The sequence below is a fragment of the Acanthochromis polyacanthus genome, chromosome 9, assembly GCF_021347895.1.
Source record: "Acanthochromis polyacanthus isolate Apoly-LR-REF ecotype Palm Island chromosome 9, KAUST_Apoly_ChrSc, whole genome shotgun sequence".
Classification (NCBI taxonomy): Eukaryota; Metazoa; Chordata; class Actinopteri; family Pomacentridae; genus Acanthochromis; species Acanthochromis polyacanthus.
Genome location: NC_067121.1, coordinates 3,847,133 through 3,874,903, shown reverse-complemented (window position 1 = coordinate 3,874,903; position 27,771 = coordinate 3,847,133). Strand labels below are relative to the sequence as shown.

Here is a 27,771-nt window from a genome sequence, read left to right as displayed (position 1 = left end):
TTAATGCATAGAAAAAAATAAAAATCCAATTATTTTACAGATATTTGTTATTCCTTGAAAAAAATCTAAATCAGGGATTGAAAAATTGCAATTATTGTAACTGTTATTTTACAGATTTTCCTTGTTTTGTTAAATTCTAGAGAATATTTCATAGAATCGTACAAAAAAGTATTAATTTACATGAAAACCAGTATTTCTCCAAGTGGTAACTGGAGATGAAATTAAACCACTTTTATTGCATCAAATCAGCAAAAAACATCATTCTACAGATATTTGATGTTACTTCAAAGAAAAATTATAGATCACAGAGTGAAATTTTTTGTTAAATCACAGAAAAAAGTTTAATTTACATGTTGACTGAAAACCCTATAAAAATCTGTAATTTTTTTTTTCCAGTGCATGACAGTAAAATTACACCGCTTTCGCGTCTTTCAATCTGCTAAAAAAAATCCAACTATTTTTAAAAAATTGCCACTATTTACACAGGTTTTACAGTTATTTAACATTCCAGTGTTCTGTTATTTAATGTATTGTTTCTAGCGACGTTGTTGAGAGATTTTCACTGTTTTGTTCCAGGATTTATAGATTTATTTCTTCATTTATTACAGTGTAGTGTTGTGAAGCATGGAGATATGAGATCCCAGAATCAGCCACAAAGGGGAGACTCTGACAGAACAACAGCTAAATAAGGGAACATTGTGATATAATAACCTGTGATTTAGGATCAAATTATGTCATAACCTAATGAATGAGTTTGAACTAACCAAGCGTCTATTCTTACATTCTTTAATGTTGAAACAAGTGTAGAAATCAGAAGCGTGACTCACTGTAAAAAGTGATGGTTTGATTATTTTTGAAAGGTTGTCTTGAGAATCTTTGTTTAAGAAGTAACCAAATCAGAACAGCAGCTCACTGTGAAAAGTGATGTTTTTGGTTACCATAGGAAACTGATGTGTTTGATAGATTTGACTAAAAAGAGGAACTTATGCTTTATGAAATGGGAATGCTTTTAAGAGTTTTGATTACTATGAAACAGCATAAAAAGGGTTTATTTCCTGGTTTACCTTTGCTGTCGGTCTGCAGCTGAATATCCGTTAATCCGACAGACTCCAGCAGCGACCAGGCGAAGAACGGAACCGTCCTCTTCCGAGCTGCATCCCAGTCTGAAAGCAGAATAACAAGGAAAATAAAGTTTATCTCTGCCTTTTACATACAGAAGAGGAGACGTGTAGGAGTGGAGGGTTTGGAGCTGTTGGGAAATAACGAGATCAGTGATTAAAAATGAAGACACATCTACTTTAGGGCTACAACTGTTTCTTTTCACTATTAATTCATCCACTAACCATCCCCAGAGCCACAGAAAAGCACAACAGATTCTTAGAAACCTACAAACAGTCCAGAAGGTAATGGGTAAATTCAGCATCATAGAAGAAAAACTAATTAAAGCTGCAAGCAGCGTTGGTCAGGTCCTCACATCCTCGCTGGTCAGCGAATCCAAGCATGTCCACCAGGTGGTGCTATCGCTGTGACTGTATTTTGGTCTGTGGAATTCATCAGGACTGGACTCTGATCACACATGTAAACTTCGATCCAGATTGGAGCATGTTCAGGCTGGTTATGCAGCACTTCCTGTTTCATGGTGAAACGTTGAAATTCCGCCAGCCACCATTTCCTCGCCCTCAAATTTTTGTGGAGCATTTTGTTAACTTTTGATCACCCATACCTGCTGTACATCCTGGCCAAGTTTCAGCTCTCTCGGGGTTACCCTGTTTAAGTTTATAGCTTTTGAAAATGTGCAAAAAAGGACCCAAAATCGTCTAAAATATGACACATAATTCAAAATGGCCGACTTCCTGTTGTGATTTAGATATGGGTGTCGTTTACAGTTCTGTGCGTCTTGGCGAGTTACTTATGTGCACAAAATTTCCTAGCTGTAGGTCACACACACTGGCCATAGTTTCCGAAATTTTCCGGGTGGCGCTGTTGAGCCATTTTAGCTAACACCTATGTAAAAAAAACTCATGAATTTTGGGCATTTTTGCTTAAAGAGCAATTTAAATGATTAATCATTTATTGAGAGTTGTAGATTAAATATTGCTGCCAGTGACAGATAATTAATCAGCTACTAATTAAATAAGTTGGCAAACAATAATCAGATGTATGGAAAAAGTTTTAATTATTAAAAAGCGAGAGATCAACAGTCAGTACTTTTAATTTATCTTTGCCTTTTTTAAAAAAAAATCATGACTAAATTATAAAAGCTCATTTCCAACCCTATATGAAGCTTTTCAATCAAATTAAAGGTTTTTATGAATAAAATTTTGCATTAAAAGTCTAAATTCTGACAAAGATTTAAAAGCAGGATTACAAGTCGATGTTTTGTGTTTTTCTTGTAACTTTGCCTTTTTTAAAATCATAACTAAATGGTAGGAGCTCATGAATTATAGGTTTTCATGATTTAAGATTTACATTTGACATTAGAGGTCAAAGTTCTGACATAAAAGTCCAACAAAGCCTGAGAATAAAAGTCAGAGTTGTGAGTTTGACTGTGACTAACATCATTTTTTTTAAAATCCTGATGAACTTTTCTAGATTTAATCACATTCACGCTTCCATAGAAACATCACTTTCTCTGGTTTTTCTTAGATATTTTTCAGAAAAGAACAAAAAAACATTGCGTTTTAGTCACAATTATCTCTGTTTTGTTCCTTGTTAATGTCTGTTAGCTTTAAATTAACTTCAACCCTGAAAGGAACTTTGCTTCATTTGTTCATTTTTGCTAAATTTCCGCTGAACCTGCAGAAGAACGATGCGAATAAAGACGGTAAAGGGCTTCAACTTTACCGTCTTCCTCCGGCGAGTTGCCCATCTGCTCTCCTTCTTCACACGGAGCTTCATCTGGTTTTATTTCCCCGTTTTGTCGTTTCGTCTCAGATGCAGCTTCATTTGTCGTGAAGTTCGGAGAGTTTCCAGCTGCTGTCGTCGAGCTTCGGGCGTCGACATCTGACTGAGGATTGATGGAGGAGCTTCGTCTTCCTGTGGATGTTGTTGCTGCTGCAGATGTTGGAGCCTCCTGATCTGCAAAAAGGAAAGTCAGAGGTTCAAGGGTCCAAGAATTTCCACATTTAAATGAGAAGCTCAGCCCTAGATAACACAGCTGAGACTGAGACCAGAGTTCAAAGCAGTTAAAAGCTTTAATATTTCATCTGTTGCAACTTTAAACACCGGTTTCTTTCAATAACAACCAAAGAGGACAAATTTTTGGACCAAAATCAGGTTTCAAATGAACAAATGTTCCTGTCATTTTGACAAATTCTGGACTACTATTCAACATGTAACTGTAGATTTACAATAATGTAATTATTCACCAGTAACCACAGGTATCACCACTGGAACCAAAGAGCGTCATCCAGGCAGTTCAGAGCTAACTTAATGCTAACATTTTAGCCTTACGTTGTAGCTCACTAATGCACTTGATTCACTTGATGGGTCTAAGTCAGGACTTTAGGGAGATCAGTCATTCATTCTAGTCTGATGGAACCATTTCTTTACCATCGAGTCATTTCCAACCAAGTTTGAGTCATTTTTAATCTTCTTTTAAAGTAGCTTTGGACAGGTTTCAAGTCATTTCTGACTCAATTTGGACAGGTTTTGTAAAAAAAAAAAAAGAATCCTTTTGGACCAGTTTTTAGTAATTTTGGACAATTTTTATGTCATTTGGGACGATTTTTAATCATTTAAGACAATGTCTAGTCATTTTGAACTATTTTCTTCTGTCATTTCAGACAATTTTTGAGTAATTTTGGGTACATTTTAAACCGTTTTGAGCCAATTTTAAGTAATTTCGAAACACTTTTTAGTCATTTTGAACCACTTATTATTATTTTGGACACATTTGGAGTCATTTTGAGCAGCTTTTAAACCATTTTGTATCACTTTTGAGTCATTTTGGGTGTTTTTTCCCCATTTTGGATCATCTTTAGATTATTGATTCATGCCATCTGAGGATGTTAAACATGTTATGTAAAGGCGTAAAAACCACTTTTTAGTCAAATCCGTGGATCCGGACTATAAGCTGCATCACTGCCAAAATCGAATCACTTGGTCCTTGTGTCATTTCTGACCTGAACATTTTGTCAAAGTCTGTTATTCTGTTTTTGAGTAATGTTGCTGACAATCAACTGTACGCCAATCGTCACATAACTCCGTTCCTTGGTGGAGGAATCAGTGTTTTAATGTGAACGATGGGCAGTAAACGCAACGTGTTGTTTCCCTGAACTCTAACTGAAACAACCAATGCTCCACCATGCATCAGGAGGACAAAGTAAAGCACATCTAAAAATGTGACCCTCGCAGGACTCTGTAGCGCTAAACAGAAGAAAACTGAGGAGCTTCCTCGAGGCTGGTCTTCTCGCTTCACCGGAACCCGACACATTCAAGCGATTCTGACACTTTTCTGCAAATATGCAAATGTTCAAGATGGTGAGAACTTTTAATGAATTCCTCTCGTCTGAGGCTTTAATTAAACTCTTAGCTTCCCCACCGTGGCTCGGAGCGGTCGGATCGTCTTGCGCGGACCTCGTTGTGGTTCTGGTGGGAAACTCTGGACCTGAGAGTGAAGATGATCAAAGATTACAAACTGAGGATGAATCACGTCGTCCCATCTGTTGGTGGAAAATGGCTGCATTGATTAGACGTTCCTGAGTGAACTTTATCTTAAAACTGGACTAAATGTAGTGATTATCCATCGCTTTAACACAATCCAGTAGCTGAAGGTTTGTTTACATTTTTCATGCAAAACCCTAACATCAAACAGACTGTTTATGCCTCATTTTGATGACATATCTCCATTTTACACTCAGATTTAGTGGTTCTTCTTTCTGCCTTTTAAATTTTCAGGTAGGTTTCAGGGTTCTGAGGGTTTCAGGATAATTCTGCTTTACATGTTTACTTTAAAAAGTTTTTTTTTTAATTAATTTCAATTCTTATGTCTGGATGAGTCACACTAACTCTCTGCCTTAATGACGAAGTTTTGGGCTAAAACAAAAAAAAAGAAAAAGAAAAATTAGGTCAAAAAGTTTGAGTTTCCTGCAGCCCTTTTCTATCTTTAAACCCAACAGATGACAGAGAGCCTTAATGCCATTTGGGAAACTCTCATTCCAGGTGGCTAATTTGTGTTTTCTTTCCATACGACTGAACACAAATGTTTGATATTATTCAAGTAAAAATGAGCTTTTTTAGAATCTCAGGTGCAGAAGTCCGCCCGATTCACTGAGAAGTGTTACTGGGAAACACAGCAGGTTAAAGTTAGCCAGATGTGCCTACTGTCAAGCATGGAGGTGGCAGTATTATTATACTATCAATGTCAGAGAGACGCTGTTGTCTTTCTGACTTGTTTCTTCATCAGTCCACAGGTTCTTGATGGGCTTCAGTCAGGACTTTGGGGAGACCAGTCTACAACCTTCATTCTATCCTGATGGAACCATTTCTTTACTAACAGATTTCCCACTCATCGTGAGTCATTTTTAACCATTTTTAAAGTAATTTTGGACAGGTCTAGAGTCATTTTTGAGTCAATTTGGACAGGTCAAGTCAATTCTTAGTCATTATTCACCATTTTTTTCCATTCTGGACAATTTATTTTTGTTATTTTGGGCATGTTTGAGTAATTTTGGGAAATTTGTAAACCATTTTGGACCAACCACTTTTTAGTCATTTTGGATGATTTCTTTGTTGTCATTTTGGACAGATTTTGTGTCATTTTGGGCAACTTGAAACCCTTTGATGCACAGTGTGGGTCAGAAGATACCCATTTTCCATTGGATTTGGGTTACGTTTGACTTATGTTGTCCATCAAAGGGTTAAACCATTTTTAGACAACTTTTAAACCATTTTGATCTATGTTTTAGTCATCTTGGACTACTTTATTGACATGCCATTTTGGACATGTTACAGAGTGTCGGAAAGTTGAAAATCTATAGATTCTTTCTTGTTTTGCAGTTTCTGGTGGATAAATGATGAAAACGTTAGCTGTGTTGTATCTCATTTGGGTACTTCTGGTAATTCTGTGCCTAAATTAGGTTGTTTCGTCTCTCATTTCTATTGTTTTGTGCTTCATTTTAATAATTTTGTGTCCCTTTTTGGTCGTTTCTCGTGTTAAGCCCCAGAGCATGATACTGCCGCCGCCATGCTTGGTGGTAGGTTTGGTGTTCTTGCGTTTAAAGGCCTCACCTTCTCTCCTCCAAACATATTTCTGATCAGTTTTAGTTTCATGTGACCACAGAACTTTCCTCCAGAAAGCCTTTTCCTGCTTTTTCTTTGTCCAAACTTCAGTTGAGCTTTAATGTTCTGTTTCTGGAGTCTGGAAACTCAAGACTAATGATGGTCTTTACAAGTGGATAGAAACTTTTGCTCAGGAATGTTTTTACTTTTACAAACAAACAACACATAAATGAATAGCTATGAGAGAATAATAATTAGAACATGTTTGTTTATAATAAGCTAAGGTGATGTTTGGTTTTGATGATCGATCAGTTATTGAACCCTGATCTCTCTCTTTTACTTGAATATCAGGTGTAAAGTGGAGAGAAAACACTTTACAAAGAAAATCTTTCATTTATTGTCTTGGTAAATCAATGAAACATGATTTTACTGCTTTATCTGCAGCACAGTAACAATGTTTTTCTCTGTAGAAAAAGATTTGATATTTTCAAGTCAATCGGTGTCAAGTCTTCTTTCACTTCGACGGATTCATAAATCGGTGTGGCGGTTGACTGTGTTGTTGTTGCTGCTGTTTTTGTTGTTTCTGTTGTGAGCAAATCAAAAACTGAAGAAGAAGAAGAGCAACACAGATGTTAATCTTCTCATTTATTCACGTCTGTTCTTCATTCATTCTGGTGTTTCTGTGACACAGTTTGAACTCACCGTGTTCATCAAACGCCTCCTGCTTCTCCTCTTCATCATCTTCATCCTCTTCATCCTCTTCTTCTTCTCCAGATGACACAGGAAGTTTCTCATTTGTTGTTATTTCCACGTCTGGACTCATCTGAGGTTTGACCGACAACAGAGATGAAGCTGTTGTGACGACTGAACCTGCAAGTGTGAGATTTTTTTTTTTTACCGCTATAAATATTTGTATAAAATAAACACTATTATGTGTTAGGGGCAACTTTGATTCAGCTTCATCTGTAAAATCAGAATATGTATAAAAAAGATGGATGTAGCAACAGAGACGTCAACTATTGGTTCGTTGACTGTTGTTTTCTTTTTCTATTTACTTCTAAATTCAACCGTAATTTACTAAATTAGCATCATGATGTATTGAAGGAGGCTTGAAACTGGTGATTGAGACCATAAAGTCATTAAGAGATGTTTACTGAGGTAACAAATCTAATGAGAAGTCCGCTCATTTTCTCATAGACTGTAAGCAGAAGAGTCGCCCCCTGCTGGCTGGTGGTCAGAATGCAGATAAAAAAAACTTTACTTTTCCAGACCTGAAGGCTTTTTTTTTTTCAGTGACAGAGAGAGTAAGAGACGTCAACAGAAGCAGAACTTTGGTGCCAAATGGACACCAAAACTCAAATTAGTGAGGATAGTTTAGATGCCGTAGCTGCTGGAAATCCTGATGAAAAAGAAAAACATCAAACGAAACACAGCGAGAGTCATGAGCGGAGATATTTAGGGTTTAAGTCGAGGATCAGAGACGAGAAACAGCCAGAAATTTAACCATCTAAAGGAGGAAACATCTGAAATTCATCAAAACATCTCAAACATCCGGTTTAATAGAGTTAAAAACATGTGAGCACTAAAGCCGACTGCTGCTTTTCTTTTCCTTTTTATTTATTTATACAAGTTTAATCCTGTGTTAATTACTCAGTAAACTTTGCACTTTTTTGACTACCTTAGACTGAATTATAACACAAACATGAAGCACTAACTAAAAATACTAAAAATGTATGTATATATTCATTTATTTTATTTTCAATTGCTTTTTTTACATTATTAATGACTTAATTAATAATTTATCTCTGTATTTTTATTATTATTTTCTTTTTTATTATTAGCATTTATATATTTATTTCTACATATAAATATACATTTATTTACATGTATTTTATACTAATTCTAGTCCGTTTCTGATGTATTTGACTAAAAAATGTTGAAGTGAAGAGAAAAAAACATCGCAATGCGAAAGTTGCAAAAGAAAACATTATTTACAGACACTAATGTGAGCACGTTCAGGCTAACACTGTGCTAGCTACTAACGTTGGAAGGCTGATGTCATGACTGTTCAATCTGTTGACATTACAGTTTATGTTAAAATACATTCATTTGATTGTCGGGTGTTGATCATTTTAAAATTTCTGGTTTCATGACATCCAGACGACCTTAAAAGAGTCCGTTTTTTTCTCATCTCTTCACAACAACTTAAGAAATCACATTTTTCCAGTTAATTTTTCAGTCAAAAGGTTGTCAAACATATAAATAATCTACATTTCTGTAAATGTACGAATAGGATCAGATGCAAAACGTGCAGAAACAAAATATTTAAGGAAATGATTGAAAAAAAGACATATTTCTCCCACACCTTCCTCTGCTGACTCTTCCACAGGCGTCGATGTCAGCTCTCTGGTAGTTGTAGTCCTGAGGGGAGCTGATGTCACATCAACAGTTGATGTTTGGCTTCGATCCGTCTTCGTGTTTCCAGAAATAAACGAAGAGGACGACTCAGATTCTGCTTCACTTCCTGTTTCTCCGTCTGAAACTGAATCTGCAACGGAGGATAAAAACGAATCAAAATGTTTTCTGAGTGTCGTTTTCTTACAGTTCTGTTCAAACTGTAACTTGGGTTTTGTGTTTTTTGCAACCTTGGATTTGAAAGAAATCTGGAATCTGTGAATAAAAAAACGTTTAGTTTGAGTTTTTCAGGTTAAAATGAAACTAAAACGTCTGTTTTGACTGCCGCTGTTGAGTAAAAGCCCAAAAACGTACAAATGTAATCAAATTTTAAGTTGTAAGATGACATTTCTCTGGTAAAAATAGAATCACTTCCTGTTTCAGGTTTTTTCTTTTCTGCCTCTGCTGACCGCTAGTGGACTATAAAAAAAGTTAAAGTACTGCGTTAGTTCCTGTGATTTATGGTGATCTGTGGGACTGCTTGGCTTCTCCACTGTTCTTGCCATTTATTTCTCTATTTATTGAGACATTTTTACCTATTTTATTCATGCTTTATTACTTCACTTTACATTTTTGTCTTTTGACTGCCTGTTTTTACCGTCATGTATAACATAAATATAAAGGTGTTGTGTTCTTCTGTAACACTCATTTATAAGAAAAATCCAGTAAAAATAAAAGTCTGACTGTTCAATTGATGAGAGTTTTTCCGCTGTCAAACATCAACACCGGATTGATTTTAAGCACTTTAATGTATTTAAAGTGAGCTCTGAGCAGCTGTATTATCTTGCAGTTGAGTAGTTTCAGTTTGTTTTTCCAAAAGTGTATTTTCCTTCATGTTACACACAAGAAAATCAACTTAATCTCTGATTATTCTGTTTGTCTTTTAGTTTGAGTTTAATTTAGACCAACCAGGGATTAAATGCAGCATCTCTCCCTGACAGGAAGCAGTTTTAGAAGCTTCAGGGTGACTCACTGCTTGGTTTGATTACGTCACTCTAAAGGACTTCATCTCCAACTGTTCTTTTATATTAAGAAGCAGCAGCGTGTTCCTGTTGTGATGGAGACCAACTGTACGTCTGGCTCACCCAGGCTGGTTCCTGGAGGATTGTGGGTCATCGGATCCTTTTTTATCTTGAGTGCTTCCTCTGCGACGGCTTCATTCATATCTGTAAAAGCAGCAACACATTAGAGGAAACGCCCGAGCCAAGTGAGTCATCGAAGCAGCGGGGAAATGATTTCTGCTGGTTTTTTGTTTTTTGTTTGAAGCTGCCGGATGGTCAGTGATGGCCAAATGTAATTATGAGCAGCTTGGAAAAACACAAGTCTGACAGAAAAAAAGCAGCAGAGAGAAGATGGCGGCGGCAGGCGGACACAGATGGGAAGGGAGTGATGTCACCGTTACCTTCAGAGACGAAGCTCAGGTGTGAAAAATACAAGTTAACTCAAAGTCACAGCTGTTTATGTTGCTCTGAAAGTTGGAGCTAAACAAGATGTACACACCAACAGGCCCAAAAAGACTAAGGAAGGAGGTATAATTTAGCATGTTAGCATGCTAGCATTGGCCTGTAGGCAATAAACACTATGAAGCTGAAGTTAGAGGGAATGTCCCAAATTTTGAAAGTATTTAATCAAGTCCAAAAACTGCATTCGACCTGATGGTGGGTCTCGATTAGTAGTAGATATGCTATACCTACAAGTAAGGAGGGATTCTTGATTAACGAGGAGGGACATGTTCCGACCTCACAGGTAAGGGTTGAAAGTATATCGACGAGTAAATCAAGAATGCAAAATGTCCAACATGTGACGAAAAAGTCATAGTTTAGTATGTATTCCAAAATATGGATAAAAGCGTCACAGTTTAGTATGCCGTCCAAATTGTGACAAAAATGTCATAGTTTAGTATGTCTTCCAAAATGTGACATAACGTCATAGGTTAGTATGTCGTAAAAATGCGCAGAAACAAGCACCCATATAGCTCATTGGGTTAAGCAGGCGACACATGTATAGGGGCTGGTCTTCGACAGAGTGGCCTGGGTTCGATTCCCGCCCGTGGCCCTTTGCTGCATATTCACTGCTACTGTCGCAAAAAGAAGATAACATGATATTCAAAGAACATCATAGTTAAGTATGTCATGCAAAATATTTCATACTTCAGTATGTCGACCAAAATGTGACAAGAACGTCATAGTTTAGTATGTCGTCCAAAATCTGAAAAAACGTCATAGTTTAGTATGTCGTTCAAAATGTGAAAAAAACGTCACAGTTTAGTATGACGTTCAAAATCTGAAAAAACGTCATAGTTTAGTATGTCGTCCAAGATGCGACAAGAACGCTATCGTTTAGTATGTCGTCCAAAATGTGCAAAAAACGTCAGTTTTGTATGACGTCCAAAATGTGAAAAAAATGTCATAGTTTAGTATGTCGTCCAAAATGTGCAAAAAGGTCGTATGTTCGTCCTAAAAGTGCAAAAAAAAAGTCGTAGTTTAGTATGACGTTCAAAATGTGAAAAATATGTCATAGTTTAGTATGTCGTCCAAAATATGACAAAAACTTCATATCTTAGTATATCGTCCAAAATATACAAAAAACGTCATAGTTTAGTATGTCGTCCAAAATGAGAAACAAAATATCATAGTATAGTATGTCTTCTAAAATGTGAGAAAAAGTCATAGTTTAGTATGACGTCCGAAATGTGACAAAAATGTCAGAGTTTAGTATGACGTCCAAAATGAGAAAAAAATGTCATAGTTTAGTATGTCTTCCAAAATGTGACATAACGTCATAGGTTAGTATGTCGTAAAAATGCGCAGAAACAAGCACCCATATAGCTCATTGGGTTAAGCAGGCGACACATGTATAGGGGCTGGTCTTCGACAGAGTGGCCTGGGTTCGATTCCCGCCCGTGGCCCTTTGCTGCATATTCACTGCTACTGTCGCAAAAAGAAGATAACATGATATTCAAAGAACATCATAGTTAAGTATGTCATGCAAAATATTTCATACTTCAGTATGTCGACCAAAATGTGACAAGAACGTCATAGTTTAGTATGTCGTCCAAAATCTGAAAAAACGTCATAGTTTAGTATGTCGTTCAAAATGTGAAAAAAACGTCACAGTTTAGTATGACGTTCAAAATCTGAAAAAACGTCATAGTTTAGTATGTCGTCCAAGATGCGACAAGAACGCTATCGTTTAGTATGTCGTCCAAAATGTGCAAAAAACGTCAGTTTTGTATGACGTCCAAAATGTGAAAAAAATGTCATAGTTTAGTATGTCGTCCAAAATGTGCAAAAAGGTCGTATGTTCGTCCTAAAAGTGCAAAAAAAAAGTCGTAGTTTAGTATGACGTTCAAAATGTGAAAAATATGTCATAGTTTAGTATGTCGTCCAAAATATGACAAAAACTTCATATCTTAGTATATCGTCCAAAATATACAAAAAACGTCATAGTTTAGTATGTCGTCCAAAATGAGAAACAAAATATCATAGTATAGTATGTCTTCTAAAATGTGAGAAAAAGTCATAGTTTAGTATGACGTCCGAAATGTGACAAAAATGTCAGAGTTTAGTATGACGTCCAAAATGAGAAAAAAATGTCATAGTTTAGTATGTCTTCCAAAATGTGACATAACGTCATAGCTTAGTATGTCGTAAAAATGCGCAGAGACAAACATCCATATAGCTCATTGGGTTAAGCAGGCGACACATGTATAGGGGCTGGTCTTCGACAGAGTGGCCTGGGTTCGATTCCCGCCCATGGCGCTTTGCTGCGTATTCGCTACTGCTGTCGCAAAAAGAAGATAACATGATATTCAAAGAACATCATAATTAAGTATGTCATGCAAAATATTTCATACTTCAGTATGTCGACCAAAATGTGACAAGAACGTCATAGTTTAGTATGTCATGCAAAAAAGTAATAGTTTACTCTGTTCTCCAAAATGTACAAAAAATGTCATCGTTTTGTATGTCATCCAAAATGTGACAAAAACGTCATAGTTTAGTATGTCGTCCAAGATGCAACAAGAACGTTATCGTTTAGTATGTCGTCCAAAATGTGCAAAAACCGTCAGTTTTGTATGTCGTTCAAAATGTGAAAAAAAGGTCACAGTTTAGTATGTCGTCCAAAATGTGACCAAAAACGTCATAGTTTAGTATGTTGTAAAAAGGTGTGGAAATGAGCGCCCAGGGTTAAGCAGGCAAGACACATATAGGGGCTGGTCTTCGACAGAGTGGACTGGGTTCGATTCCTGCCTGTGGCACTTTGCTGCATACTCACTGCTGCTGTTGCAAAAAGAAAATATTCAAAAAATGTCAAAGTTTAGTATACCGTCCAAAATGTGACAAGAACGTCATAGTTTAGTATGTCGTGCAAAAAGGTCATGGTTTCGTAAGTCGTCCAAAATGTGCAAAAAGGTCATAGTTTCGTATGTTCGTCCATAAAGTGCAAAAAAAAAGTCATAGTTTAGTATGACGTTCAAAATGTGAAAAATGTGTCATAGTTTAGTATGTCGTCCAAAATACGACAAAAACTTCATATCTTAGTATATCGTCCAAAATATACAAAAAACGTCATAGTTTAGTATGTCGTCCAAAATGAGAAAAAAAATATCATAGTTTAGTATGTCTTCTAAAATGTGAGAAAAAGTCATAGTTTAGTATGACGTCCGAAATGTGACAAAAATGTCAGAGTTTAGTATGACGTCCAAAATGAGAAAAAAAATGTCATAGTTTAGTATGTCTTCCAAAATGTGACATAACGTCATAGTTTAGTATGTCGTAAAAATGTGTGGAAATGAGCGCCCATATAGCTCATCGGGTTAAGCAGGCAACACACATATAGGGGCTGGTCTTCGACAGAGTGGACTGGGTTCGATTCCCGCCCGTGGCCCTTTGCTGCATATTCGCTGCTGCTGTCGCAAAAAGAAGATAACATGATATTCAAAGAACATCATAGTCAAGTATGTCATGCAAAATATTTCATACTTCAGTATGTCGACCAAAATGTGACAAGAACGTCATAGTTTAGTATGTCATGCAAAAAAGTAATAGTTTACTCTGTTCTCCAAAATGTACAAAAAATGTCATCGTTTTGTATGTCATCCAAAATGTGACAAAAACGTCATAGTTTAGTATGTCGTCCAAAATCTGAAAAAACGTCACAGTTTAGTATGTCGTTCAAAATCTGAAAAAACTTCATAGTTTAGTATGTCGTCCAAGATGCGACAAGAACGTTATCATTTAGTATGTCGTCCAAAATGTGCAAAAAACGTCAGTTTTGTATGACGTCCAAAATGTGAAAAAAATGTCATAGTTTAGTATGTCGTCCAAAATGTGACCAAAAACGTCATAGGTTAGTATGTCGTAAAAATGTGTGGAAACGAGCGCCCATATAGCTCATCGGGTTAAGCAGGCGACACACATATAGGGGCTGGTCTTCGACAGAGTGGCCTGGGTTCGATTCCTGCCTGTGGCACTTTGCTGCATACTCACTGCTGCTGTTGCAAGAAGAAAATACTCAAAAAAGGTCGTAGTTTAGTATGCCGTCCAAAATGTGACAAGAATGTCATAGTTAAGTATGTCGTCCAAATTGTGCAGAAACGTCGTAGTTTAGTATGTCGTCCAAAATGTGACATAACGTCATAGGTTAGTATGTCGTAAAAATGGGCAGAAACAAGCGCCCATATAGCTCATTGGGTTAAGCAGGCGACACATGTATAGGGGCTGGTCTTCGACAGAGCAGCCTGGGTTCGATTCCCGCCCGTGGCCCTTTGCTGCATATTCACTGCTGCTGTCGCAAAAAAAAGATAACACAATATTCAAAAAACATCATAGTTAAGTATATCATGCAAAATATTTCATACTTCAGTATGCCGTCCAAAATGTGACAAGAACGTCATAGTTTAGTATGTCGTGCAAAAAGGTCATGTTTTCGTAAGTCGTCCAAAATGTGCAAAAAGGTCATAGTTTCGTATGTTCGTCCATAAAGTGCAAAAAAAAGTCATAGTTTAGTATGACGTTCAAAATGTGAAAAATGTGTCATAGTTTAGTATGTCGTCCAAAATATGACAAAAACTTCATATCTTAGTATATCGTCCAAAATATACAAAAAACGTCATAGTTTAGTATGTCGTACAAAATGAGAAAAAAAATATCATAGTTTAGTATGTCTTCTAAAATGTGAGAAAAAGTCATAGTTTAGTATGACGTCCGAAATGTGACAAAAATGTCAGTTTAGTATGACGTCCAAAATGAGAAAAAAATGTCATAGTTTAGTATGTCGTCCAAGATGTGGCAAAAAAATCATAGTTTAGTATGTTGTTCAAAATGTGACAAAAACATCATAGGTTAGTATATCGTCCAAAATATATATGTAAAAAGTCATAGTTTACTATGTCGTTCAAAATATGCAAGAAACATCAGAGTAGTCTGTCGTCCAAAATGTGCAATAAGTGTCATAGTTTAGTATGTCGTCCAAGATATGACAAGAACGTTTTAGTTCAGTATGTCGTCCAATAAAGGATAAAATCGTGTTAGTTGAGTATGTCGTCCAAAATATGACAAAAACGTCATAGTTTCCTTTCTCGGAGGTATACGTTCCACCTCTGACGGTCAAGGGTTGGAACGTATACCTACGAATAAACTGAGAATCCCTCTTTACTAATAGGTATACTACACCTACAAGTAAGGAGAGATTCTCGATTTACTAGTAGGTACATGTTAAGACCCTCACAGTTAAGGGTTGAAACTTACTAGTAATTAAGAATTTCTCTGTACTAGTAGGTATACATTCCACCCCTTACGGTTTAGGGTAGGAATGTATACCTACTAGTAAACTGAGAATCCCTCTTTACTAGTAGCTATACATTCCAACCCTGATGGTTAGGGGTTGGAACATATACCTCCTCATAAATAAAGAAGCCCTCTGTACTAGTCGATTTACATTCCACCCCTTATGGTGTAGGATTGGATCGCCAACTCATAAATGGAGAATCCCACTTTACTAGTAGGTACACACGTGGACAAAATTGTTGGTACCCCTCAGTTAAAGAAGGAAAAACCCACAATTCTCACTGAAATCACTTGAAACTCACAAAAGTAACAATAAATAAAAATTTATTGAAAATTAAATAATCAAAAACAGCCATTACTTTTGAATTGTTGATTAACATAATTATTTAAAAAAACAAACTAATGAAACAGGCCTGGACAAAAATGATGGTACCTCTATAAAAGATTGAAAACTATTTGACCAGAGTGACATGATTAACTCAGGTGTGTCATTTAATTGACATCACAGGTGTTTCCAAACTCATAATCAGTCAGTCTGCCTATTTAAAGGGAGACAAGTAGTCACCCTGCTGTTTGGTGAAAAGGTGTGTACCACACTGAACATGGACAACAGAAAGCGAAGGAGAGAATTGTCCCAGGACATCCGAAAAAAAATGATAGACAAACATCTTAAAGGTAAAGGCTATAAGACCATCTCTAAACAGCTTGAAGTTCCTGTGACAACAGTGGCTCATATTATTCAGAAGTTCAAGACCCACGGGACAGTAGCCAACCTCCCTGGACGTGGCCGCAAGAGGAAAATTGATGACAAATTGAAGAGACGGATCGTTGGAATTGTATCCAAAGAGCCCAGAGCAACCTCCAAAGAAATTAAAGGTGAACTCCAAGGCCAAGGTACATCAGTGTCAGATCGCACCATTCGTCGTTGTTTGAACCAAAGTGGACTTCATGGGAGACGACCAAGGAGGACACCACTGCTGAAAAAAACTCATAAAAAAGCGAGACTGGAATTTGCAAAAATGCATGTTGACAAGCCACAAAGCTTCTGGGAGAATGTCCTTTGGACAGATGAGACCAAACTGGAGCTTTTTGGTAAGGCACATCAACTCTATGTTCATAGACTCAAAAACCAAGCATACGAAGAAAAAACACTGTCCCTACGGTGAAACATGGAGGAGGCTCAGTAATGTTTTGGGGCTGCTTTGCTGCATCTGGCACCGGGTGTCTTGAAAGTGTGCAAGGTACGATGAAATCTGAAGACTATCAAGGCATTCTGGAGAGAAATGTGCTGCCTAGTGTCAGAAAGCTTGGTCTCAGTCGCAGGTCATGGGTCTTCCAACAGGACAACGATCCAAAACACACAGCCAAAAACACCCAAGAATGGCTGAGAGAAAAGCGTTGGACTATTCTAAAGTGGCCTTCTATGAGCCCAGATCTGAATCCCATTGAACATATGTGGAAGGAGCTGAAACATGCCATTTGGAGAAGACACCCATCAAACCTGAGACAACTGGAGCTGTTTGCTCATGAGGAGTGGGCCAAAATACCTGTTGACAGCTGCAGAACGCTCATTGACAAATACAGAAATGGTTTAATTGCAGTGATTGCCTCAAAAGGTTGTGCAACAAAATATTAAGTTATGGGTACCATCATTTTTGTCCAGCCCTATTTCATTAGTTTGTTTTTTTAAATAATTATGTTAATCAACAATTCAAAAGTGATGGCTGATTTTGATTATTTAATTTTCAATAAATTTTTATTTATTACTTTTGTGAGTTTCAAGTGACTTCAGTGAGAATTGTGGGTTTTTCCTTCTTTAACTGAGGGGTACCAACAATTTTGTCCACGTGTGTATTTGTTCCAACCCTTAACTGTGAGGTCTGGAACGTATACCTAACAGTAATTCAAGTCCATCTTTACTAGTAGATATACATTTCGACCTTCACAGTTAAGCGTTGGAATGTGTACCTAATAGTAAATCAAGAATCCCTCTGTACTAGAGGGTATACTGTACATTCCAACCTTAACAGTTAGGGGTTAAGCGTTGGAACATATACCTACTATACTATAATCTGTATATACTAGTAATCAAAAATCCCTCTTCACTACAACAGTCCCGTACAGCAACCACAATTCTGTTGCTGCTGTCTGTCCACCTCCTGGTCGATTTAACCGTCAATCATGAACAAAATCACAAAATATCAACCTCTTTGCCTTGGGGCAACCAACAGATATCCACCAGTTTCCGGCAGAGAACCATGACCTCCAATTTATGATAATTACATTCAAAAATCAGCATGATAAACTAAAGATTAAACCACTATTTTCTGTTTTGCCTCCTGATATTTCAGTGGTTTTCGATGCCACGGATCAACTAAAGTGATGTAGAGCACAATAAAAAATAATCTAATCTACCACAACTGTTCAGAAGCAACATTACAAATTAGGGAGGTTCTCATTTAAAAAAAAAAATTTGCTTGTTCTACTATGAAGAGAAGATGTTTATCAGTTTGTTGGGTAAACTTATGGAGCAATCTGGATCTCTAAATAAGTCCAACTATAAGACAGTTTAAGAAAATATACATTAAAAGGCTGAAAACTGTAATAATATAGAAGAGTAAAGGTTTCTTGGGTTTTTAAAAGGGTGTTTTAGTATTGGGTTTGAAGCACACAGGAAACAGTTACCAAGTTAAACCTCATTCTACTTGTTTTCACACATTATTTTAGTTTTTTGTGTCTTAGTTTCTCTTTTTTTTGCCTTAATGACACTGCAGCAGGTCTGAAACGATCCCAATAAATAAACAAATAAATCATTGTCGTAATGCAACACCATCGTCTTTCACATACTAGACTGTAGTGGAGTGTCATGTATGTTTGACCCTGCAGGTCTCACCCTGGGTGTTCAACCCGGGACCCGAGGGCCAATTAGTGAGCGTACCAGCAGGCTTCAGCAGGGAGGGCGTGGCCGACGTTGGGGTGATGAGGTCGCCGTCCATCCCCGTGGTGTCATTCTGGTTCTGCAGTCCGCTGATCATTAGCGTATCCATCTCTGCTGGTCAGAAAACAACAACAGCGATCATTTACAGAACCTGAGTCACAGCTGAGATGTTTTTAGTCAACCTGCGCCTCCACATCTTGTTTGTTTATCTGATAAACTTACAGATGGGCACCATTTGCAGAGAGTTCAGGAACAGTTGGAAGCAAGACGGTACTATTATGATAGTCTCTTTAAACTCTTTCTGCTCTTACACTGCAAAGTGACCAGATGAATCCTTTCTTGTATTTTGCTTTAGTTTTTTGTTTTTTTAACCACCTTTATTCATATAATACATTATACAGTACTTACAAATACTGGATGATAATTGAAATGTACCGTTTCTAAATGTACTGTAAGAAACTGAAAGTTCTGGCTGACCAGCAGCTTTTTAAAAAGAAAGAAACTCTAGTCTGGACCACAAAGACCCAGAACCTCCACCGACTAAAGAAAAAGCAGGAGGAACTCTGCACCAAGCACCTGCATTAAATCAGGACAAATTTACCTTTATGCTGGCTTAATGGAAAATGAAAAATATGTGGAGTCTTTCTTTGAAAAAGAATTAGGATTCAGTGTCATCGAAAAGATTCAGCACAAGATTAAAGAGGAACAGGATGATCTCTGCACCAGTCTGGACCAAAAGGACCCAGAGAACCCTCACAGTGAGAGGCTGGAACGGATACCTGCTCGTAAATCAAGAACCTCTCTTCAACATAATAGTCCGATACAGCCCGATCTCACGAGGATTCGTGAAACTGTCACGTAAATTTTTGTTTCGGCTTCGTGTGCACCAACACGATTTCGTCATGTTTTTCGTGCCGCTCACCACGAAATGCGCACCAATGTATTTTAAACGGCGGACTTTTCGTGCCACTCAGAACGTATTTCAAAAGAATGTGTATATTATATTTTTAATGTAAAACCGCGGCGAATCCAACGCTATATTTTGCATGACATCGTCCCTAAACATAACCCTAACCATAACCCTAAACATAACCTAACCATAACCTAACCATAACCTAACCATAAGCCGGTGGTACACTTACCAATTTGCATAGGAATTTCAAGAATGTCCGGCGGCCGCAAACGCAATCACACAAGCAGTATACGCCGATGGACAGCTTCGATCGTCATGAATCCGCCGGTATAAACCACTTTCAGATGTGATTACCACAGCGAAAAACATTTCGTGGTGAGCGGCACGAAAAACATGACGAAATCGTGTTGGTGCGCACGAAACCGAAACTAAAACTTACGTGACAGTTTCACGAATCCCCGTGAGACCGGGTTGTCCGATACAAAGATAGGCGTCAGTTTAGGGGGGATGGTGGGGACGTGTCCCCCCCACTTTTTGTCAGGGGTCATTTTGTCTCCAACACATTCAAATTCTTCACATGTAAGCCGTTGTAAACCCAGTTATTTTTAGTACTTTTAAAAACAAACTGACGCCCTTGGATACAACAACCACATTACTGCCGATGCTCTATCACTCCACCTCCGGCTCGATTTTCCTGTTACTCGTGAACAAAATCCCGAAATATCTAAACTCCATCCCTTGGGGTAATCAACCAATATCCACCAGTTTCTGGCAGAGAACCATGACATCCAGTTTAGGATAATTCCATTCAAAAATGAGCACGATAAACTGGAGATTAAACCACTGATTTCTGTTTTCCCTCCTGATATTCAGCGCAAGATTAAAGAGTAAGAGGAAGATCTTTGGACCGGTCAGAACCAAAAGGACCCAGAACTTTCATCTAATTAAAGACAAACAGAAGGGCACAGAGAGCAGCTTCTACTGAACCAGCACATAGATATCTACATGCTGGTTTAGTCAAAGTCCAAATATGAAAACTATTTAGAGTCTTTAAAAATGTATGCTTCAGTGTGACAAAAAAGACTGATCATCAGTGCAAGATTAAAGAGAAACAGGAGGACCTCCGTTCCAGTCTGGACCAGAGAATACTGTATTCGTTATCAGTTAATGTCTCTCTGCTTTACCAAAGCTTACTGTACATAAACCACACTGAAACTGATCTTTTCATTTCTTTTTTTGCAAACATTAATTCATTGTGAAAACAACTTCATTTTCTGTCAATCAACAAGTTGTTTCAGCACCAAAATACATTCTTATTTATATTCTATAAAAGGTTCAGGGCAGCTCAGTTGTCTTTAAAGAAAATAGGGAGCTTCAATGACTGTCTGAATTTGCAGAAAAAGAGAGTTTTAAGAAGGAATGAGATTACACACACGTCTGACCTTGAATGGCAGTGAGCAAAACATAAGTTTGTCTGTTTGGATCCCACAAATTCCTGATGAAAAAGGCTAAGAGAACATTTTCTGTCTGAACTTCAGGTTCAAAAACTCAAAATATCTCAAAACTCTCATGACTCCTAGTTTCTATTTTGAGACTAAGAGACATGCTGACTGAACCCAACCACAAGAACAGAACTTTTACCTGCTGACAGGAAGGAGGAGTTGGAGAGCTGGTAGCTGGCAGAGTCATTGACTGCTGGGAGAACATCTGGACAGAGAAAACTACAAGTTAAGTTTCTGGGTACAGAAATATACTCGACTGTGCCACTTCAATATAAAGCAGAGTGGTCTAACCCAAAAAAAAAAAGAATCCCAACTGAGTTTTATATAGTTTCTGTGATATTTTATGGTCTAGATCAGGGGTGTCAAAGTTCATTCAGTCCAGTTTGATCTCCAGTGGTCAGTAAAATCACAGAACAATACCTTATAAACAACCCCACAACTCCAACACAACACCAAATGGTTCCTTTGTTTTAGTGCAAAATGTTCACATTTAAGGAGTTTTACTTTTTGCAATTTCAAAACAAAATGACAAAAACTGAGACTCCCTACATGAAACAAAACAAAAAGAAACAAAAAATTTAACAAAAAGTAACAAAGCAACGAAAAAGGACAAACGACAAAAACCAGACAAAAATTACACAAATGACACAAACGAGACAAAAAATGACAAAAGCAAGAAACAAAATGACAAAAAATGGACAAACAATGCCAGCGAGACAAAAAAAACACAAAACAACAAAAACAAGAAACAAAATGAGAAAAATCTGACAAAAAATAACAAAAACAAGACAAAATATTACAAAAGGAGACACAAAATGAAAAAAAATGACAAGAAACATCAGAGGCAAAAAGTTTGAAGAATAGACTAACAACACAAGCGAGACAAAAACACAAAAGAACAAAAATAAGAAACAAACCAATGAATAAAGCAAAACACAAAATGACAAAAATAAGACAAAAAATCACAAGCGAGACAAAAAGGAAACATAAAAGGACAAAATCATGAGATAAACGACAAAAGTCAGGCAAAAAACCCAACAAAAACAGACAAAATATTACAAAAATGAGACACAAAGTGACAAAAGAACAATCTAGTATTTTACTTTGTGATCTAAACAACTTGTCATGGTCTAGAAATGATTTTAAATTTATAGTTTTACTAATTTACAATCTGCAGTTAATGTCTTCTCTGTAATTTTTACACTTTGAGGGCCGGATTGGACCCTCTGGAGGACCACTTTTGGACCACGGGCTTCATGTTGGACACCCTGCTCTAGATTTTAGAACCCAAGCACAGTGTTACAGTGGAATGTTAGATCATTCTGGAAAACAATACATTTTGAACCCATTTTTCTCAAAAACTACAGAAAGTTTGTCAGACCACTCTGCTTCCAAACCCTTCATATAAAGCATGAAGCTACAAACCTACAGAAACAAAGCGTGAATGTAGCGGCATTAAACATTTAAGATGGAATGTATGGCAGATCGCAAGCAGGAATCAGAAACAGGAAGTTGGTACCAGGTAGCGTTACATTGTAGCTCCATGTTACGTCTCGACCGCCTGTTTAGCTCCTGATGTGTCGGTGTTTGGCCTTTGTAGATGTAGAACTTTAAAGCTTCTGTCATACCTGCTCCTGCTACTCTTCAACACCACCAGAGTCGGTATGAAATAATGAACAAAGCATCTTTAAGCTGATCTCCAGTTCAAACAGAGGACATCAGTAGAATCTCTATTCAAACAGAATAACTCATCTCTGGCCCTCTGACAGGCCTCCAACAGGCTTTACAAAGTTTCCCTCTGAAGTTGGCTTCCCTTCGTTAATAAGCTTCTCTGCCTTCTCTCAGACTGAGGGAAGCTCAGCGTCTATATTTGGACCCACAAGGATCAAAGGAACAATCCCTGATTTTTCCCCTGCTGTGAGTGGGTGTGTGGCTGCAGGATTAAACGTCAACAGGTCATTGTTTTAATTGGCCAGGGTGCGACTCAGCCACCTGTGTTTCCACCCAATCAATCGCTTCCTGAGACCCGACTCTGCTGATTGGAAAGTGAAGTATTGTCTGGAGACGGCCGACGCGGTCGAGTCGTCACCAAAGTTTCAGATGAAGCGTGTCGACGTCATTCGGACTCACCTGCTCCTCCGAAGGCCTCCGAGACGCCGAGCAGATCTGAAACACAGAATGAAGTTAATGAGAGGCTCAGTCTGTGGTTAGTCCTCTGCTCTGTCAGGAGGAGAAACGGTGTTAATGAGCACAGCTGCTGCTAAAAAGCACAAAACTACGACTGTAATTTACTGAGTCCGTCCACCATTCATTCTGCAGCAGCACAATGAGCCTGAGCGTCATAAAGAACTTCCTACAAGAGGTCCTTCATCACATCAGATCTAAACACAATGGAGTCAGTATGGATGACATAGAGAGACAAAAGAACTATGGCTAGTTTTCCGAGATGAAACTAGTCCAAAACTGGTCTAAAACTTAGTCCAAAAGAAAGTACAAACAAGTGCAAAACCAACTGGAAAACAAAAGTGAAAACAAGTCCAAAAAGATTAGGAAACCAAGAACGAGACAAGTCCAAAACTAGTCCTAAACCGGTCAAAGAACATTCCAGGATCAGTTCAGAATTGCTCTCAAATCCAGTTTACAGCAGTTGGCAACAACGTCCAAAACAAGGTCTGAAACCAAGTTTGAAATCAGTGTAACCTGGTCCAAAATCAAGTCTAAAAGCAGACTTGAACCCTTCTAAAACTGGTCTAAGACCAAATCCAAGTCAAAGCCTAGAACCAGTTCAAACCAAATCTGGAAACAAGACTGAAATCAAGCTAAAAGTCAATCAACTTAAGACAAGTCCAAAACAAAGTCAGAAACCAGTCTTCAATTAAAGCTAAAACTGGTCCAAGTCCAAAGGCAGCCTAAGACCAAGTCCAGAACTAGTCCTAAACCAGTTCAGCTGTGAATCCAGTCTAGAACGATGAGCTACCAGAAATCGGAAGGAATATAGCAGAGCATCTTTATCTGCAGTCTAGTTCTGTAAAATGTGCAGAAAAAGCAGTGAAATGATGGGATGTCTGTAGTTGGAGCTGGGAAAGTTTTCTGCAGGTCGATCTCACCTGTTTGATTCATGGCTGAGCACTGAGACTCGTCGAAGCCTCTCAGAGTCGAGTTGTAGGGACTCCGAGTCATGCAGTCGATGGCGGCCTGGTCACATTCACAAAACCTCTGCTGACACAGGTCACCACCATCTCCAAGATAAAAACAAAAACAGCAATATGTTCAACAAACATGTCTGTGGGGTAAATATGAAGCTAGAACAAGGAATATGTTAGCTTAGCTTAGCACAAACACCAATAAAAAGGGCAAACGTCGAACTACAATCTGTTCGCTCATCCATGTAGCCCATTTTTGATACAAACAAAAGTGTGGAAATGACAAGTTTTCAGCATCTTTTACCCAAAACGCCATCGTTAACGTCTCACCACAGCTGATGTTTGCTGCTGCACAGGTGAAGTTGTACGGAGGCAGAACCAGAGGCTGCCTGCAGGGGGCAGCGTTCTGGTAACACGACCGGTGAGCCTCACAGCAGCTGCAGCAAAGAGAAAAACAGAAACAGAAAGGAAAGAACGAATGAAATGAACTGAAAATGAGAGATACCAGCTCAACACAGTCAATATTTTGGAGTTTGGGTGTTTTTATAGACGAAGTTTATTGGAAATGTGATGCAAAGCGATGTGGCTAAGTTAAAGCTAAGCTAAGCTAAAACCACCTACTATAACAAATTTAAATTAAGTTTTAATTTAAATATATAAGGTCTAGGGCACAGTGTTACTTACTGGCCGTTGAAAATGGAAAAAATGCAAAATGTTCAACCAGTTCTGGTCTAGTGTCTCCATAAAGTTCCTGTCAGTGTTTATCTATGGGTGGATCCATGTTTCTACTAAAATCCAGTCTTTGGTCGACATTTCTCCAACTGTTGAGGCACTAACATCAGTAGAATCTGATGGTTAAAGTTTGAGGTTCCAGTTTTTAAAGGTCTATGAATTAAAGTCAGACTAAAGGGAAGAACCTCCAAGAAGCCTCATCAGTTCTTCAGAACTGAGCTGAAACATCTTTAAGAAGCTAAAAGAAGTCTAGTTCTGGTCTTCAAACAAAGCAAAGAGATGCAGCAGCAACTAAAACATGATGAAAATAATGTCTTTTTAGAACATTAAAGCATTTAAACATCTTCCAGTAGACCCTAAAAACTAAAACTCTGAGCTCTTTCATAAGACATGAACTCCTCTGTGATGAATTCCAGCAGCGCTGACAGTTTGTCATATTTATTCCTGCTTTTCTGCATCTCCACCAACATGGATCACACGTAAAATTAGGCTGTTAGTGATGTATGATTCATGCATGAGACGGATTCAGTCGCTTTAATAAAGCTGCCGGCGTGCACGCCATTCTCGTCATCACCATCAAAGCAGCATCCAACTTTACTTATTTCAACTCAAAGACGAGAAAAAAGCAGACTCTTGATGCCGAATGCAGTCATAAAAAGCAGCATCAGACCATGTAATTCCAGATAGCTGTGCTGCTGTAATGGAACTGATTTAGTTCAGAGTTGATTTATTTGGTTTTTATTTGTCATTTCAAAGGTACAATATCTCAAGAAATTAGATTAATGGATCCAGCAGAGGACAATTTTTTAAATTATCGGTCTTTTCAAATGGAAAACAAATGAAAAATCTTCATTTCTCCTAATTTTGAGGCTCTAACATCAGTAGAATCTGATATGTGGTAAGTTTGAATAAACAAGGTTCCAGTTTTTAGGTGTTCGGACCAAAATGCAGATATTAATCCATTTGGAAGGTTTTTAAGCCATTTTCCACAGATCAGATTTTACGTTATTTTAGACTATTTTTGTGTTATTTTGGATTAAATTTGAGATGTTTTGGACAGTAACTGACCCAAAGAGACACAAAATGACACAAACAAAACACAAAACGGAGGCGACAAGAGAGAGTGAAAGGAAAATCAATGCTGCTGGATAAATAAAAAAAATTAGACACAAAATGAAAAAATAACATGGAAACATGGAAATAGTTAAACATCTGTACTATGCAGAGACAAAACCCCCAGAAAGAGACATAAATAAGACACAAAACAAGGCAGAAAATGACAAGAAATGGACACAAAATAACCAACGATGCCAAAAATAAGACAAGAAAAGACAGACAACAGGAAAACAGAAGACAAATTGACAGAAATCAGACAGAAATTTGGACACAAAATGACAAAAACAACATGGAAATAGTTAAATATCTGTAGTGCGTGGAGACAAAACCACCAGAAAGAGACACAAAATGACAGAAATAAGAGACAAAATGACAAATGAGACACAAACACACAGAGAAAAAGTCTGTAGAGGCTGGAAACATGGAAATAGTAATAAATAAAATTAAAGAGTCATAAATGAAAGAGCTCATTTTTCTTGTTAGCCCTCCATCTTACCTCCCACACTGATCTGATTCAGAGGCACAGCAGGCAAAACGTGACCACTGTTGATGAACATCTCTGTGATGCCAACACCAGATAGACTCTCCACACACACCTCCATTCAATGAAGCCTTTCCTCGCTGGATTCAAACCCACTCACCCGTCCAGAGGATCCACGGGGTTTCCGGCCGCCGCCACCCTGCAGCAGCAACCGTAATCTTCCAGGTCGCTCGGACAAATCCCCGTCCGGCAGCGGAGCCTCGACACGAAGCTCAGCAGCGACGGGAAATTATCAAAGAGCGAGTGGAGCCAGGTGAAGCGAAGGCCGAGACAATCTGGAACCAAGAGGACGAGGCCTGAATACACGAACACTCGGAGCAGGAGGAGATTTAATCACAGATAATCCCGTCAGCTGCTTCCAATAACCTGAGTCCAGAGAAGCATGCAGGGCGGAAAATGATTTTAGGCCGCGGCTGTCCACGGGTCGAATGGAGCTCCGATTAGGACGGCAGGCATCCTACAACATCGCAGCTTGTAATCCAGCTCGACCTTGACGTCAACAACCGACGACAAGTCAGTCGATCGCTGAGGAGTGAAAGTGTCGTCCAGCGATTAGGCGATTTACTCACTTTAAACAGACACACCTGAAGCCTTTAACTGGTTTTTCTTTGATTTAATACACTCCAATCAACGAGGAAACTGAAAACCGCCTTTACGGTTGAAGTGGTATTGCATCCAAAATCTGATTTTAATTAAAACTGGTTGAGTGATTTACATCCTGACCCACAGAATAACAGAACCTACTGTTACCGGCCACGTTAAATAATGCAGCTCTGCAAACACGGCCCAAAACAAGACCAAAACTGAGTCCAAAATCATTCTAGAGCCGCCCTGAAACCAACTTAAAACTAAATTTAAAACAAATCTCAAAACCAGCTAAGAACCGCCCCAAAACCAGTCTAGAACCTGTCCAAAACCAATCTAAAACCAAGTCCAGGACAAATTTCAAAACCAGTCTAAATCCAAGTCAGAAATGAGTCTTTAACATGTAAATTCCAAGTCCACAACCAGTCTACGACAAGTCCAGAACAAAGTCCAAAGTCAATGATGAACCAGTCCAAAACCAAGTCAGCAACAATTCCTCAACAAGCAAATTCCATGTCCATAGCCAGTCTGCAAGCCCAGAACGAAGCCCAAATGTAGTGCAGAACCATCCTAAAACCAAGTCTAAAACAAACTTTAAAACCAGTCTAGAACCAGTTCAAAAGTCAGAACATAGTCTGTAAGAGTCCAATTTCAAGTTCAAAACCAGTAAAAAACAAATACAAAACAACTCATAACTAGTCCAAAACCAAGTCAGAACCAGCCCTAAACAAGTCCAAATGTGAGTCAAAAAGCAGTCCCAGACCAGTTGAAAACCAGTCTAAAACCAAGTCCAACACAAAGTCTAAACAAGTCCAAAACCAAGTCAGAAACCAG

General features: G+C 38.0%; 1 protein-coding gene across 1 annotated transcript in view; it reads right to left on the bottom strand.

Moving 5' to 3' along the window:
* The window catches only part of oc90 (otoconin 90), a gene marked incomplete at its 5' end in the record, with an annotated part of 30,855 nt that extends 4,179 nt beyond the window's left edge, over positions 1 to 26,676 (bottom strand). Inside the window, 12 exons of the mRNA XM_051953648.1 lie at positions 1,065 to 1,163; positions 2,845 to 3,078; positions 4,544 to 4,609; positions 6,925 to 7,092; positions 8,588 to 8,770; positions 9,762 to 9,842; positions 18,406 to 18,516; positions 20,960 to 21,025; positions 22,951 to 22,986; positions 23,928 to 24,059; positions 24,294 to 24,400; positions 26,453 to 26,676. Of these exons, the coding sequence (XP_051809608.1) occupies positions 1,065 to 1,163; positions 2,845 to 3,078; positions 4,544 to 4,609; positions 6,925 to 7,092; positions 8,588 to 8,770; positions 9,762 to 9,842; positions 18,406 to 18,516; positions 20,960 to 21,025; positions 22,951 to 22,986; positions 23,928 to 24,059; positions 24,294 to 24,400; positions 26,453 to 26,676 (1,507 nt within the window). The remainder of the gene's footprint in view (positions 1 to 1,064; positions 1,164 to 2,844; positions 3,079 to 4,543; positions 4,610 to 6,924; positions 7,093 to 8,587; positions 8,771 to 9,761; positions 9,843 to 18,405; positions 18,517 to 20,959; positions 21,026 to 22,950; positions 22,987 to 23,927; positions 24,060 to 24,293; positions 24,401 to 26,452) is intronic.
* Between the last annotated feature and the right edge of the window lie 1,095 nt (positions 26,677 to 27,771).